Source organism: Balaenoptera musculus, chromosome 2, assembly GCF_009873245.2.
Source record: "Balaenoptera musculus isolate JJ_BM4_2016_0621 chromosome 2, mBalMus1.pri.v3, whole genome shotgun sequence".
Lineage (NCBI taxonomy): Eukaryota > Metazoa > Chordata > Mammalia > Artiodactyla > Balaenopteridae > Balaenoptera > Balaenoptera musculus.
In genome coordinates, this window is record NC_045786.1 from 13,528,216 (window position 1) to 13,545,921 (window position 17,706).

At 34.9% G+C, this 17,706-nt stretch overlaps 1 protein-coding gene across 1 annotated transcript in view; it reads left to right on the forward strand.

The window, feature by feature from the left end:
• The window catches only part of DNAJC1 (DnaJ heat shock protein family (Hsp40) member C1), a 196,804-nt gene that overhangs the window by 80,333 nt on the left and 98,765 nt on the right, over positions 1-17,706 (forward strand). The window contains exons 4-6 of the mRNA XM_036842228.1: positions 730-895; positions 1,775-1,872; positions 2,850-2,943. Of these exons, the coding sequence (XP_036698123.1) occupies positions 730-895; positions 1,775-1,872; positions 2,850-2,943 (358 nt within the window). The remainder of the gene's footprint in view (positions 1-729; positions 896-1,774; positions 1,873-2,849; positions 2,944-17,706) is intronic.

Sequence of the window (17,706 nt, forward strand, 5' to 3'; positions counted from 1 at the left end):
ATTTAAAATGCATTACTAGGAAAGCTGTTATTTGTTATGTTCTTCCCTTTCAGCAAAGCCAAAAAATGAGGAAATTGCCACTTAAATGTTTACAAATAAACAGTTTTATCAAGAAATTGGTTGTTTCCACATCTCCTAATTTGGGAATTTTTTATTCTCTAAAGGAATGTGACCAACATAAAATTAAAAAGTGCTCATTTTATAGGCTCTTTATGTCATTAAGAAGCTTTGATAAAATGATAAATATTTCAACCTTGAACCCTTGTAAAGGGGTGGAAATAAAAGCACTGACTAGAAAATTTATCCTGATTTTGATTCCATTAATATATAATTCATGGTAGCAGATAGAGCTCTTATCTTGATTTTCTCCCATTGAGAGCCTCCTCTTGTTGCTGACTTTCATGGCGGGGCCCCTCTGCAGCCTGCAGTGGAGAGAGGTAGCCTCTGTGGCTCCTTCAGCCTAGCTGCCATTACAGGAGTCACATCACGGGGGTTTAAGCACACAGGGTCTGGGATCCACAGCAGATCTCTGTGTGCCTTTTTGAAGGCTGTCTGTGATTGGATACAGTGTTTTGATTTATAGGCCATTGTAATGCCGATAATCTATATAAATGTTATCTCTTCTGGAGAAATTCTTTTCTCTTTCCTCTTTTTACATATAAGTACAAATAAAGTTTTTTGTTTTTATTTTAAACTCCCTATGAAAATCTGTTATATTTGCTGCTGTAGGTATGATGATATTCTGATCAATGGACTTCCAGATTGGCGACAGCCTGTATTCTACTACAGGCGGGTGAGAAAAATGAGCAATGCTGAGCTGGCATTACTTTTGTTCATTATTCTCACAGTGGGTCATTATGCTGTGGTTTGGTCAATCTACCTGGAAAAACAACTGGTAAGTATTGGTAATAAATCAAATGATCTAGCCTCCTTAATTTTACATGGAATTTCAGACATTTATTTTTTCAACTGATAAAAATTTCAACTTTTCTGTATATACTCCTTATTCTAATATTTTTTGTACTCAGCATTTAGTATTTGATATGTTTCTATTTCAAGAATCCATGACATAAGAAGAAAATATGTTTCTTTTTTAAAATGTGGCATTTGAGTTTGTTGCAAAATTTTGTGAAGGCTCAAATATCTAGCTGAAAATTAGAAGGTAGAGCTATGTTTTCTTAATTGTCACCTTCCAGATATACATATTTTTTATGTAAAATGATTTTAGAAATTTTTGTGTCGCAGGCCCTTATATAAAGAATGATTATTTTAAAAGCTTTTAACTCAGTAAAGCTTGAAATGAGTATAATTTTATAATTTCAGAGATCAGTTGGTTAAAAAAATATTACATTTTTCTTAGCCTAATATACTACTACATAGTGTATTCTGCTATGGGCTTTTATTTATACGCTAAAGATAAACATATTTATCAGTAATCATGAATTAGCATCTGTTTACTCATTCTTTTTGAAGTGACATTATTAAAGTTGGATGAATGAGAAAAAGTAAGTTGAATGCCTTCTCTTCTTAGAAAACTTTGATTGCTATGGAGATACACATGACTGACAGTGCTGAACTTCATGTGTGTTTAAGGACTGGTTACCATGGCAACAGTTATTGTTAAAGATTGATGATTTTACTTAATCATGTTGGACCCTACATACATTTGCATAAATGTTCTTCTATAATGTTTACCCTTCACAGAAGACTCTTGATAACATTTGAAGAGTACATGTTAATGATAACCTGTAACCATAATTTTTTCCACATTAAGGATGAACTGCTTAGTAGAAAAAAGAGAGAAAAGAAAAAAAAGACAGGCGGGAAGACTGTGGATGTATCAAAACTTGGTGCTTCAGAAAAAAATGAAAGGTGGGAGCATATAAAAACATTTTATAATTCAAAATTGTTTTAAAATATGTCTGTAACGTGATTCAACTTCATATGTATATCCGTTTCAGATATGCTAACATTTACATCTGTATTCAGTTTATAAAAGACTAATAATGTGCCATAGTTTATGAAACACATTCTAATCTTAAGCAAAAGTTCTACAGGTTTTTCCCTTTGTAAAGTGTTCATATATACTTAAATAATTAAACCCCTGAATTCTTGTTGTTTGAAAATTTTGTACTGAACTTTAGAAACAGAGTATTACTAGAAGAGTCTATCACTGTAGAGTTTAGCTCAGGAGTGACAGTATGTAGAGAGACAGTGATATGCAGCACACTCAAAGAGATACCACCATTTCTTCTATTGATTCATAGGAAGAAATAAAGGGTTTAAATAGTTCACACAGCAGGGCAGGAACTGGATCAATGTGAGATGGAGATCAGAGACTATTCTGCCTGTCTTCTGTTCTGATGACATCAGTGAGTAATGCTTCAGTGAACTGCAAATGACATTAATTTTTATGTATTGGTTTGTTTATGCTACAGTCTTCATATCTGCTTGTCAGCACTTGGGGACACTCTGATGATGTTTAGTCTTTTACCGCTGAAGTAATCATAAGGTCTAAGAATTCATTTTGCCAAACTGATGAAAAGTCCAGGTTAGAAACAGGGCTTTTGTTTCTTTATCTTTATAACTTGATTACAAGTCCCCTTCCCCAAAATCTTAGCCTAGATTCTCTTACTTATTATACATAATTGCATTTGCTGTACTAATATATTTTATGATAAAATATGTCAGATTAAGTGATAACTGTCATAAATATTTCATTGAAAAACTTCTTCCTTTGTTGAAATAGCCATTCAAAACAGAATTCATGATTATTATAAAAATATTTTATCTGTCAGCTTTCTTTCTATATTTTGCTTCTATATTTTTGCTTTTTGTTTTCCCTTTAGATTACTGGTGAAACCACAATGGCATGATTTGCTCCCCTGCAAGCTGGGAATTTGGTTTTGCCTTACACTAAAAGCATTGCCTCATCTAATCCAGGTAAAATGTACCTCTTTCTTATAATATTAGATGCTTTCACTTTAATTATTCATAAAATAATTTATGCCTGCTATCTGAATGCTGAATATACAGTAGATGCTTCCTAATGCTGATTGAATGAATAGTATAAGTATAAACCTAATTTAGAATAGTTCTAAAATTTATTTAGGTATCTATTCCTATAACTATCTCTTAAACTGCTTTTATAACACCTTAGAATTCCAAGACACTAAAAAAAGGAAAAAAAGCAATACTATCTTTTTTTTTTAACATCTTTATTGGAGTATAATTGCTTTACAATGTTGTGTTAGTTTCTGCTGTATAACAAAGTGAATCAGCTATATGTATACATATATCCCCATATCCCCTCCCTCTTGCATCTCTCTCTCACCCTCCCTATCCCAGCCCTCTAGGTGGTCACAAAGCATCGAGCTGATCTCCCCGTGGGATGCAGCTGCTTCCCACTAGTTATCTATTTTACATTTGGTAATGTATATATGTCAGTGCTACTCTCTCACTTCGTCCCAGCTTACCCTTCCCCCTCCCCATGTCCTCAAGTCCATTCTCTACATCTGCATCTTTATTCCTGTCCTGCCCCTAGGTTCATGAGAACCTTTTTTTTTTTTTTTAGATTCCATATATATGTGTTAGCATACGGTATTTGTTTTTCTCTTTCTGACTTACTTCACTCTGTATGAGAGACTCTAGATCCATCCACCTCACTACAAATAATTCAATTTCATTTCTCTTTATGGCTGAGTAATATTCCATTGTATATATGTGTCACATCTTCTTTCTGATAAATTATTTTTTTTTTTATGGTTTCAGTTTTATAATTTTTACTTCATTTTTTTTTAACATCTTTATTGGAGTATAATTGCTTTCCATTGGTGTGTTAGTTTCTGCTTTATAACAAAGTGAATCAGCTATACATATACACATATCCTCATATCTCCTCCCTCTTGTGTCTCCGTCCCACCCTCCCTATCCCACCCCTCTAGGTGGTCACAAAGCAGCGAGCTGATCTCCCTGTGCTACGTGGCTGCAGCAATACTATCTTTAGGACAGATATAAAAGCAATAAAAATTTAATCATTTAAGGCATATCCAGTAAAAAAGAACAGAGCTCAAATAGCTTGTCACCATATTTTAATAGCATTTAATTAAGTACATAGTGTGAAAAAAAAAACACTTTACATAAGCATTGGTATAATTAAGCAAAAATATATATAGCTTTCCATTTTATTTGCAACTTTAAGAGGAGTCAAGATATTTTGTCTTAAACTGGTAATCAAAGTTTCTGTTGCTAGTCAGTCTTCCTCTAACAATAGAATGTACATATCATATTTATGTGGCAATTTCTTATTTTTTTATATTTAGCATACCAACACATATTCTATTATTGCTTTGCTAATTTTAATTGTTGTATCTGGTTAGAAGATTTCCAACACATAAACAGAATATTTGAAAGAATATATAATAGTTTTGGTGTACAAATTTTGAGATTCTTTGAAGTTGTAATTTTGGAAGAAATGTTTCATTTCAGAAAATACAAAGAGCAAGAGAGACAGATAATTTGTTTAATTTTACTCGCTCTTTTTCATGTAACAGCTGTTTTTCCTAATTGTTTAAGGAAGTGAATGACTCCAACTTCTGTACTTTATTCCTCTTTTTCCTCTAATAATGAAAATTTTATATTTGAAGGGAAAATGAACTAAAAATTACTAGTGTGTTTCTTTCTAGCCTTTGAGAAATTATTTACCAGTTCTTTTGTCAAAATAGTTTATCTTAACAGTTATTGCTTACAGAATCATATATTTTGTTTATAGTTAATAGAGACAATTGAAGTATTTTGGTAATTTAAAAGCTTTTGTTTTTAAGTTGTTTATTTGAAGTTTTATGTTGTGTTTATTTGAATAAAAATCCACAATCCTTGTATGCTATGTATGTAAGAGTTAATAAGAGAGAGGGGAAAGTATATTTATCATACTGGTATATTTATGAGAAGATGTGACAGAAAAATATTTTAGGACATGATTTCCTATATTTTTTAAAGAATGATTATTTTTTGCCGGCTTTAGAATCTGTGCAATAGGCAAACCAGAATGTAGATGAATTTAAAAGTATAGTCATGAGGCAGTATAAATAAAATATCACATAAAATGTCAGTCTGAAACACTTCTTTGTAATTTTAATCTAAGTCATTTGAAACAAAGTTTACTTGGTAAAATTAACATATTTCTTGGTTAGCGTGGAGTAATTTGCAAAAACAGAATCAATATATTAAGATGGCTTAGATTTACATGTTATTGTTTTGCCTCATCACAAATTTGTAGAAAGCTTACAAAAATAAGAAATTTTATAAAAACGTTTTAGCCTCTTCAGAAACTTTCTTAAACTGTTGAATCAGTTTGAAGTTTAAAGTTTTTCTCATGTTCACTAACAAAATAATGTAATATAGTAGACTCTGATACAAATTGTAATAGTGAAAGTATTTTAGGTTGATAAACATATAGCTTATACTTTCATAAGCATCAGCAAAGCAATACTGAATAGTTGCTATTAAGATTAGATTGTCTGCTTTTTTTTATCTGCTTTGACCTTTGTATTAATTTATCATTCATAAAATCGTGTAATGTGAATACATATGCCTTATCTACAACACTGAAATTTTCATGTGACACTTCTATGAGATCTTCTTAAATAAGGTATTTATGAAATTTAGAGGAAGCCCTTTTTACCCGAAGCAGTCTGGATTAGTAACTGGCATAGTGGTGATAAAAGAGCCCTACTAGAGCCCTCAATATAAAAAAATGATACACATGACCTTCAACATTTTCTTCACCACTCTTGTGATACAAGGCCACTGTTTTATTTTTAAGTAGGAGTCCTTTTTCTTGCGTAAACCATACCTATCATCTTGGTTTCTTTAAGGACAAATTTCCAGTTGATTTCTCTAAAGAAGAGTTAAATCATACTCTTGTGAAGCAATGTAGTTGTGTAAGCCTTAGAGATTTGTATGATATCCGTCACTCAGTCTTTCATCATCGACTTATTTACATCTAGTTAACAGCATTTTTAGCAACTCTTTCATTGAGCTTTCCAAAGCATCCACTTGGTTTTCATAGAAACAACTGTCATTTTCTACTCAGTTTTCATCTTTTTAATATAATATTTAATTGAATCGTATAATTACAGTAACATGTATCACTGACACAAATAGGTTTAAGAGCTAATACAACCAGCTCATATAAGCATACAGTTAGTTAAATAGGTATCAGTTAAGGGAGTTTTACTTCCGTGTGTGAATCCCTTGAATTTCATGGAAAGTTCATTAAAACTGAGCTGCAGATATTCTGTGTAAGCAGACAGCTGTTGGATAAGATGGAGTATCCAAGCTAAAAGTGGGAGATTCAGAGACTTCCAGCAAATGGCCTCACACTAGCAGAACTGGTACCCAAATTTTGTCCTTGTCATATCAACAGCTCTTCATCTTCAGCTGTTTTCCTCCCACTCTTCCTCTAAATACCCATTCCTTTATTACACTTCACATGCATATATGTTGGTTATCCAGTAGGATTTGAAAAAGTGGCAGTTCTGGTTCAGCTTATGCTCCTAAGTTCACTGTTTATTACTTAGTATCTAAAATCCCTAAGAAAATTCCTTGTTGCCTACTTACTTTACCTAAATTCTTTTCTATCCCTTTCCCAAAAAAATTACAGATGAGAATAGTTATATCGTAGTTATTTGATGTATAAAACTTCTTCTGGTTATATTTTTAGAAAAACAGTTTAGCAGGTTCAATAAAAATTTATTAAACACAGTATCAGAACAAGAGGCTATAGAGATGAATATGCTTTCTTGGACCTTACAGTCAGGTAGAGGTTATATCACATGAATTAAAATAATTGGGACACAATATGGTATATAAGCTTCATATATGTAGTATAAACAATGACTTCTGTAGATGTTCAGAGAAGCAAGGTTGTCTCTATTTAGGATAACCAAGGAAAACTGAAAAGAGGAGCCACTTGAATTGAGTCTTGAAAGATGAATAGACACTTGACAGTGAAGTACCCACTCTGTGTACTAGTTTGTGTACAAAAATAATTTGATAGATACAGTAACTCCCATGTAATCATACGTGTTAGGACTGGAAGAAACCTGAGGAAAACATTGTACAACTGCTTTTTAAAAAAGAAGAAAAAAGAAAATTCCACATAGCCCATTGCTATCATCTAAGACTATATCCCAGGTCTCCAGACTCTGAATATAGCCATTTAGGAATTTATACTCCAATAGATAAATCTGACAAATCTGTTAAAGGACATTGAGACAGCAGAGTGTTTCCATCGCACATGTCTGTCAAAGATACGTATACATTGTTAGGAATGAGAAAGTTAAAGTACATAGTGGGCAGAAAATACTCAAAGTGGTTCTGTGATCAAGCAGGGCAGAGGTAGAAGTACTTCTTTGATAGCTCCCCTTGCTTTTTGAGAAGGTCTTTATTACCTCCAGCACTGGGTTTTGTTCCTTTCCTTTGTTCTGAAAAATATATTGAAAGAATTATAATATTTGGAAGATTAGAAGAATGAGGCCAGTAACTGAAAACGATTATACTTGATATGTGTAAAATATTTGATGTTAAGTTAATAACAAACATTTCCTAGACTGGAAAATATTGAAGGGAAAGATGTATGGATATTACTATATTTAGCAAAATGTATGTCCCTATATCATTCATGTACCCACATAGGCAGAGAAGTAAAAAGTCAAATGAGAAACCATAGAAGAAGAATGTGGAGAGCGTTTGTAAATTGATGTGTCCATAGAGAGATGAGAGAACTTTAGAGAGGAGTAAAATGCATGACCGTGTGTAGAGAAGCTTGGGAAACTTGAGAAGAATGTGTTTAGACAGCGAAAACGGCAGGTGGAATGATCAACTGAAGACATGGAATGTGAATTAGAATATAACAAGGAACTTGGCCTATATCAGGAGGGGCATAGTGTGCTTTGAGGCTAGAAGTTAATTTTAACATTAAAAGTATAGCCCTAGTGACACTTTCATATCTTACCAGTGTTTCTTTTTTCACGATAGTTTGAAGGGAGTACACAATCTCTTGGAATCTGACTAATCCAGTCTTCCATGTTGACTATATTCAGCCTATAACCCCAAGAAATTTTTCTGACCTCCAAAATGCCCTTCTTGGATATTTTTTAATTGACCGTATATGTTCTGAAACATATTCACAGCCATGAGGGTAGCAAACAATTGATGAAATATAACCAATGCTATGTGCATATTTTCATTTTAACTCTTATAACTTATCTTATTTTTGTCACTGCCTGTTTGTGTTGGAGCTTCATTTATTTGGGCCCATGATAATTTAGGTCCTTAACACCACTGATTTCTCATACAAAATCAGTAAGTACCAAATATCCCAAGTGATTACCAACCGAAATCATAGTTCATAGTTCTCTACATTTTCTGAGATGAAAAAGGTCTTCAGTATTCAGAATTTATTTGCTTGATAGTTTGTTTGATTTTCTATGAACTCACCATTTAAATTTCTCTCTACCTGCTATGTTACATTTCTCAGTAAGGTAATTTATAAAATGTACAACTCCTTTATGTGTGCATTGCCTAAGATTGTTAATCTTTCTCATTGTTAAGTCCCAGTCCCATCTTTTCTCACTACCAAGCTGATCTAATATGAACACAGTTAGACTAGAAATTATTGTAGGAAATTTCCAGCATGCATATCTCCACCCTATCAGGATTTATAGGTTGCTGAGGAGCAGTGGCTGAGAAAATAGAGTAATCTTTTCTGTAGTGCTATGACTTTTACCTTAAAAAATTAAAATAAACGTTGCCTAAGAGAGTAAATGGAATACTGTACTTTATACAACTATTTATAAGTGGAGGCATCCTCCCTCCCAAGAAGCTTCTTCCATGGAAACTACAACTGTGGACAAGCCTGGAGGTCACCCTCTCTACAGTCAGGGCCCTTCATTTCTAGCCCCTTTGCTTCTGCTTGCTGGGACAGAAACCAAATAAACAAAACATTCACAGCTAATTAGCAGGGAGAAAAGCTTCTAAAAGGCTAGGAGGCATTTGTAGCCAGCTCAGTTGCCTGCCCTTCTACTCAGAGTTAAACACAGATTTTCCAAGGGATGAGGAAGCTTACTTTCAGTACTCACATAACTTTTTGAAAAATTTTGCATACAAACATACTTTACATAGGGAATACGTAAACAAATGAAAAAGGTTGGAAAAACTCGTCTGAATTTTTATAAGGCTGAAACTCTACTGCTACGGAAGGACAAAGGGATACAGGAAAACTGGAAAGGCCTCACAACATAACAAAGATTCCATTCCTTCTACCCTCTGAAAGGAGGCCATAAGATGCAATTATGCGGAGGTCCGAAGGCAGAATATAGAGTTTTGTAGAAAAGATTTTAAAATCACAAAATGTTAGTTAGGTAGGATGTTAGAGATGCATAGTCTCATCAGTTCCATATTTTGTAGATGAAAAATAAGTTTAAGACTCAGATTGGTGAGACAATTTGCCCAAAGTGACACTACTAGTCAATGGTAGAAATGAAACTTAAAGCAGACAAAAATAAATTTAAAATATAAGAAATATAAAAGCTAAGAAAGAATAAATTTTTTCAACAGCTGGATAATAAGCTAGATATGTTATGGTGAGTGAATAAGCTGTCTGATCTTACATTCTCTATACGAATATTGAGGCAGACTGTAATTGTTATAAAAGTTGTAGAAGGATTCTTGCCTTGAGTTGGGGCTGAATAGATGACTTCTGTGGTGTCTTCTGTCTCTTAGCACAAATGGGAAAAGTTGCTTTGGGCCTTCCATCTCTTTGAATACTACTGACTCAGGCAGAGGAAAGCTGAGCTTCTTGTTTTCTTCTTTATTTTTATTACTTCTTGTGAATTTAGTGTTATTATCATTCTGTACAAGAAAATTTACTCTTATTCAGAGTATGAAATTTAAAAGTTTTCCTGTATTCTTCATTGTAATTTTATACATTATATGTAATTACACATTATATCTAATTCTGAGATTATAAGTCAGTTGGAGAACAAAATTTGATATAGAGCAATTGAATTTATGGGCAGATTTTCAGAAATGCACTTAACGATATTCTCCTGTGTTGAAGGTTATATGTAAGCTTCAAACAAGAGATTTGTGCTGTCACACAGTCAAAGAGAAATGTTCCCTATTCCCATTAGGACAGGTGGTACTATTTCCCTGCTTGTACCACTCTAAATCAATTCCTTTCTTTCCTAAGATTTTTTTTGGATTGTTTAATATTTTAAGGTTTATATGGAGAAGTAAAAGAAAACCAAAACATGACGAGCACTGCCAGCTCAGCATGTTATCTTTATCACTTAGATAAACTATGTCAATAGAGTTAAAAAGAAAGGTTTATAAGGGATGACTTCCATCTTGTAGCTAACTAACCTTGGGAATACTACATCTTCAAGGCTTAGCTAAATTGTCATCATCATTATGAAACCTTTCTTGATCAGGCCAACTGAAAATTTCCCATTGTATATTCTCTGTACTAACTTCATAGCACTTACTATTTGTATTAATCAGGATAGACTATGGTACAGATCATCCTGAAATTTCAGTGACTTAAAAATTTTTTTCCAGTGTATGCCACTTATCTATCACTGGTTGGTGGGAAAAGGGACATTCTGCTCTAACTAGCCATTTAGGGACCCAGAATAATGACGTCTTCACCATCTTCTAGCTGTTCGCATCTGGAGCATGTGGCTTCCTTGGTCCCTGTGGCAAGAGTAGAGAGCTGGAGGATTGCACAAGTTTTTTGATGTTGGGTTGGAAATGACGACATGATATTTCTAACCGCAGCCCATCCAGAACTAGTCCCATAACCCCACCTAATTTCAAGAGAATAAGGGAATGTGGGGAAACAAATAGAATGTTGGGAGAGCACCACTCTCTCTTTCAATAATTCATTCAGCAAATTTTTTTTTTACTCTATTTTTTAAATTAGTTTTTATCAGATTATGGTTGCTTTACAAAGCAAATATTTACTGAGTGCTTACTATGTGCTAAGTATTCTTTTAGGCTCTGGAAATACAAAAAATTTTCTAAAAAAGACCAAAATTCCTGTTCTCATGTAGTTTATATTCCTTATTTTGGTTGATATTCATAGATATTTTTACATATGCTTCAAGGGCAACTGCTAGTCTTATCATGTAACCCCCATATATCCTAACAAAGTACAACACGTATAATAGTGGTTCAGTAAATAAGTATAAATAAATATTACTTTTTAAACACCTTCTCGTGCAGGAGCCCATGCTCTACAATTAGATAAAGAACCACTCATAATATGTAAATTCTTTAAGTCATAGTTCTATAATGTAAAATCAGTCCTCTGCTTGGTGTCTATGCAGACAAGCTTTGAGCCCTCCAAGAAATTTTAAGTATTAAGAGAGTTGATTCTAGAGTAAAAGCTTTTCCTCATGTTCCATCCATAAGGATTATAAGCTCCTCGAGGATAAGAACTCTCTGTTTGGAACAGTGTAAACTCTGTAGTTTTAATACAGTATTATGCAGCTAAACCTAGGCAGTCCAGAGCCCTGATTGATTAAGCATTCATTCACTCATTGAATACTTATTAAGCATCTATTATGTGCCAGGCAGTGTCTCCAAAGATGGATGAGAAGTTTATCCACAAGAAATTTATCCTTTCCTGTGCAGGTAAACTGGGGCTTATTCTGGACTCAAAATGAGATTTTGTGTTTATTTTCCCTACTTAACAGTGGTATTCACATGAATTAGCTTCTCTTAAGGAATGGGGGGGGGGGAAGGTTGCAAACAACTGCTCTTATTCAACCTCTTTTGAATACATGACACCCCAATCCCTACCCCCCACCCCTGTCACCGGCCTGGTCTTTCTTGAATATTACCTGCAAAGCCAGTCTGTTTCATTTTCAGGTGATTTTAATTATCAGCAAGCTCTTTTTTGTATTTATCCAAAATCAAAACTTATCCGGAATCTTCTCATTTCCATTCCCTTTTAAATACAGTTTCAAGCCCAGATTCACAGACACAGAAGACAGACGTACGGTTACCAAAGGGGAAAGGGAGGAGGGGAGGGATAAATTAGGAGTATGAGGTTAACAGATATAAACTACTATACATAAAGTAGATATGCAACAAGGATTTACTATATAGCACAGGGAACTATATTCAATATCTTATAATAACCTATAATAGAAAGTAATCTGAGTGTATATATATGTATATAGTTTCAAGGCCCCTCACCATTTGATCACTTTCCTTTTAAAGTCTTCCAGTTTGTCAGTGCATCTTGAAGTATGGGACACCAAACTCTACAGAAGGATGGTTGGAACAAAGAGTTTGTTGAGTACAGTAGAATTATTTGAGATCGTAGGTTTATTAAAGAAGCAATGCTTTCTAGAGTGGGCATATTGTAATTATAATTTGCAAGTACAAACAAGATATGAAGGAAAGAAAAAGCATGAGGAACATTTAAATAAATGCTTAGAAATGGGGCAAAAGGGAGATAGGATTCTTTGCCTAGAACAAACAGTGAGTGAGACTAGGGAATGTGTTAAAACTCTTGGAATTAGATGGAGTAGGTTAAGGTGATTGGGTGCATTGCAATCCTCAGATAAGTGTGTTTTTGAATCTAATGCGTATTTCCAAAAGGAATTTTTAGTGGAATTCTGTGCTGCAGCAGAAGGAAGAAACATTAGCAGAGAAATGTTCAGATTTGTTAGGACCACTAGGAAGGGATTGTCCAGCAAAAGGTTTTTGCACTGAGGTGAACAGGGTTCATGTAAAGAGAAGTTGTGTAAGTGAGAAGATGCAGGATTCTGCAGGAGTTTTGGTTTACTATGAAGCAGAAAAATTCACCCTGTCTTTGTGGTGGAGAATAAGGTTCTTGGCAAAATGATGAAGTAATAATAAAAATAGGTACCATATATAAGGCCTAACTGTGTGCAAGATGTTATTCTAAGTGTTTCCCATATATTAACACATTTAATCTTTCCAACAGCTCTATGAGTTAGGTACTCGTATTATCCCCGTTAGATGGGTGAGAAAATTCGCCCATAGGAAAGTGAAGTAATGCTGAATGTCACATGGCTAGTGAGATGGCAAAGCCGAGATCTTAATCCAGGCAGCCTGACTCTAAAATCTGCCCTCTTCATCACTATATTCTATCTCATTCTGTTATACTGTGGTGTTTGATTTCAACTCGTCTTCTTTCACACCTCATAAATAACTTATCTGTGCCCTTCTTTTCTTACATGGTGCAACCCTTCCTACTTCCCTAAGGAGCCAGTGCCTTCCTGACCTTTTCCCTACTATTAAAAATTACTCTCTGGAAAGAAGCTAATAAGCCTATTCATTCATTCATACTGAGGAACGAATGATTGATATGGTTTAATATAAAATAAGACTTTTCCAGGGTTGAGATTTTGGGGGTGCAGGGAGTGTTAAGGGACCATAAATTCTTAACCAAAACTCTGTTGAAATTTAAAGTAAATATGGGTAACCAAGGGATCACTGAAGAAATCAAAGAGGAAATCAAAAAATACCTAGAAACAAGTGACAATGAAAACACGATGACTCAAAACCTATGGATGCAGCAAAAGCAGTTCTAAGAGGGAAGTTTATAGCAATACAATCCGACCTTAAGAAACAAGAAACATCTCAAATAAACAACCTAACCTTACACCTAAAGCAATTAGAGAAAGAAGAACAAAAAACCCCAAAATTAGCAGAAGGAAAGAAATCTTAAAGATCAGATCAGAAATAAATGAAAAAGAAAGGAAGGAAATGATAGCAAAGTTCAATAAAACTAAAAGCTGGTTCTTTGAGCAGGTAAACAAAATTGATAAACCATTAGCCAGACTCATCAAGAAAAAAAGGGAGAAGACTCAAATCAATAGAATTAGAAATGAAAAAGGAGAAGTAACAACTGACACTGCAGAAATACAAAGGATCATGAGAGATTACTACAAGCAACTATATGCCAATAAAATGGACAACCTGGAAGAAATGGACAAAATTCTTAGAAATGTACAACCTTCCGAGACTGAACCAGGAAGAAATAGAAAATATGAACAGACCAATCATAAGCACTGAAATTGAAACTGTGATTAAAAATCTTCCAACAGGGCTTCCCTGGTGGCGCAGTGGTTGGGAGTCTGCCTGCCAGTGCAGGGGACACGGGTTCGAGCCCTGGCCTGGGAGGATCCCACATGCCGCGGAGCAGCTGGGCCCGTGAGCCACAGTTGCTGAGCCTGCGCGTCTGGAGCCTGTGCTCCACAACAAGAGAGGCCACGATGATGAGAGGCCCGCGCACCGTGATGGGGGGTGGCCCCCACTTGTCGCAGCTGGAGAAAGCCCTCGCACAGAAACGAAGACCCAACACAGCCATAAATAAATAAATAAATAAATAAAAATTGTATAACTTAAAAAAAAAATAAAAAATAAAAAATAAAAAATAAAAAAAAATAAAAAAAAAAAATCTTCCAACAAACAAAAGCCCAGGACCAGGTGGCTTCATAGGCAAATTCTATCAAACATTTAGAGAAGAGCTAACACCTATCCTCCTCAAACTCTTCCTAAATGTAGCAGAGGGAGGAGCACTCCCAAACTCATTCTACGAGGTCACCATCACCCTGATACCAAAACCAGACAAAGAAAAAAAGAAAACTACAGACCAATATCACTGATGAACATAGATGCAAAAATCCTCAACAAAATACTAGCAAACAGAATCCAACAGCACATTAAAAGGATCATACACCATGATCAAGTGGGGTTTATCCCAGGAATGCAAGGATTCTTCAATATACGCAAATCAATCAACGTGATACACCATATTAACAAATTGAAGGAGAAAAACCATATGATCATCTCAATAGATGCAGAGAAAGCTTTTGACAAAATTTAACACCATTTATGATAAAAACCCTCCAGAAAGTAGGCACAGAGAGAAGTTACCTCAACGTAATAAAGGCCATATATGACAAACCCACAGCCAACATCGTCCTCAGTGGTGAAAAACTGAAACCATTTCCACTAAGATCAGGAACAAGACAAGGTTGCCCACTCTCACCACTATTATTCAACATAGTTTTGGAAGTTTTAGCCACAACAATCAGAGAAGAAAAAGAAATAAAAGGAATACAAATCGGAAAAGAAGAAGTAAAGCTGTCACTGTTTGCAGATGACATGACACTATACATAGAGAATCCTGAAGATGCTACCAGAAAACTACTAGAGCTAATCAATGAATTTGGTAAAGTAGCAGGATACAAAATTAATGCAGAGAAATCTCTTGCATTCCTATACACTAATGATGAAAAATCTGAAAGTAAAATTAAGAAAACACTCCCATTTACCATTGCAACAAAAAGAATAAAATACCTAGGAATAAACCTCCCTAGGGAGACAAAAGACCTGAATGCAGAAAACTATAAGACACTGATGAAAGAAATTAAAGATGATACAAATAGATGGAGAGATATACCATGTTCTTGGATTGGAAGAGTCAACATTGTGAAAATGACTATACTACCCAAAGCAATCTACAGATTCAATGCAATCCCTATCAAACTACCACTGGCATTTTTCACAGAACTAGAACAAAGAATTTCACAATGTGTATGGAAACACAAAAGACCCCAAATAGCCAAAGTAATCTTGAGAAAGAAAAACAGAGCTGGAGGAATCAGGCTCCTGGACTTCAGACTATAAGCTACAGTAATCAAGACAGTATGGTACTGGCACAAAAACAGAAATATAGATCAGTGGAACAGGATAGAAAGCCCAGAGATAAACCCATGCACATATGGTCACCTTATCTTTGATAAAGGAGGCAAGAATATACAGTGGAGAAAAGACAGTCTCTTCAGTAAGTGGTGCTGGGAAAACTGGACAGCTACATGTAAAAGAATGAAATTAGAACACTCCCTAACACCATACACAAAAATAAACTCAAAATGGATTAAAGACCTAAATGTAAGGCCAGACACTGTCAAACTCTTAGAGGAAAACATAGGCAGAACACTCTATGACATACATCACAGCAAGATCCTTTTTGACCCAGCTCCTACAGAAATGGAAATAAAGACAAAAATAAACCAATGGGACCTAATGAAACTTAAAAGCTTTTGCACAGCAAAGGAAACCATAAACAAGATGAAAAGACAACCCTCAGAATGGGAGAAAGTATTTGCAAATGAAGCAACTGACAAAGGATTAATATGCAAAATTTACAAGCAGCTCATGCAGCTCAATATCAAAAAAACAAACAACCCAATCCAAAAATGGGCAGAAGACCTAAACAGACATTTCTCCAAAGAAGATATACAGATTGCCAACAAACACATGAAAGAATGCTCAACATCATTAATCATTAGAGAAATGCAACTCAAAACTACAATGTGATATCACCTCACACTGGTCAGAATGGCCATCATCAAAACATCTACAAACAATAAATGCTGGAGAGGGTGTGGAGAAAAGGGAATCCTCTTGCACTGTTGGTGGGAATGTAAATTGATACAGCCACTATGGAGAACAGTATAGAGGTTCCTTAAAAAACTAAAATTAGAAGTACCATACAACCCAGCAATCCCACTACTGGGCATATACTCTGAGAAAACCATAATTCAAAAAGAGTCATGTACCACAATGTTCATTACAGCTCTATTTCCAAAGCCAGGACATGGAAGCAACCTAAGTGTCCATGGACAGATGAATGGATAAAGAAGATGTGGCACATATATACAATGGAATATTACTCAGCCATAAAAAGAAACGAAATTGAGTTATTTGTAGTGAGGTGGATGGACCTAGAGTCTGTCATACAGAGTGAAGTAAGTCAGAAAGAGAAAAACAAATACCAGATGCTAACACATATATATGGAATCTAAAAAAAAAGAAATGGTCATGAAGAACCTAGGGGCAAGACGGCAATAAAGATGCAGATGTAGAGAATGGACTTGAGGATATGGAGAGGGGGAAGGGTAAGCTGGGACAAAGTGAGAGAGTGGCATGGACATATATACACTACCAAATGTAAAATAGATAGCTAGTGGGAAGCAGTCGCATAGCATAGGGAGATCAGCTCGGTGCTTTGTGACCAGCTAGAAGGGTGGGATATGGAGGGTGGGAGGGAGGGAGATGCAAGAGGGAAGAGATATGGGGATATATGTGTATGTATAACTTACTCACTTTGTTATAAAGCAGAAACTAACACATCATTGTAAAGCAATTATACTCCAATGAAAATGTTAAAAAAATGAAGTAAATATGGGGACTTCCTTGGTGGTCCAGTGGCTAAGACTCTGCGCTCCCAATATAGGGGGCCCCGGTTCAATCCCTGGTCAGGAGACTAGATCCTGCATGCCTCAACTAAGAGTTTGCATGCTGCAACTAAAGATTGTGGGAACATGCTGCAACTAAAAATAAATAAATAAATAAATAATAAAGTAAATATGGGCATGGGAGGATAAGTCAGATGTATGGCCTCTGTGCCCTTCAAATTATGCCATTATTTAGCTGGCCCAGGGCTTGTAGAAATCCTTCTAGAAGAAATGAGGTAGGAACCTAAAAGTGGGAATGGAAGGAATAAGAGGTATATCTTTATTATATTGATTCGGTGATTTTAGAAGTGCCCTGTCATTTCCCTAATTAATTATCAAGTAAAAGAGTTCTATT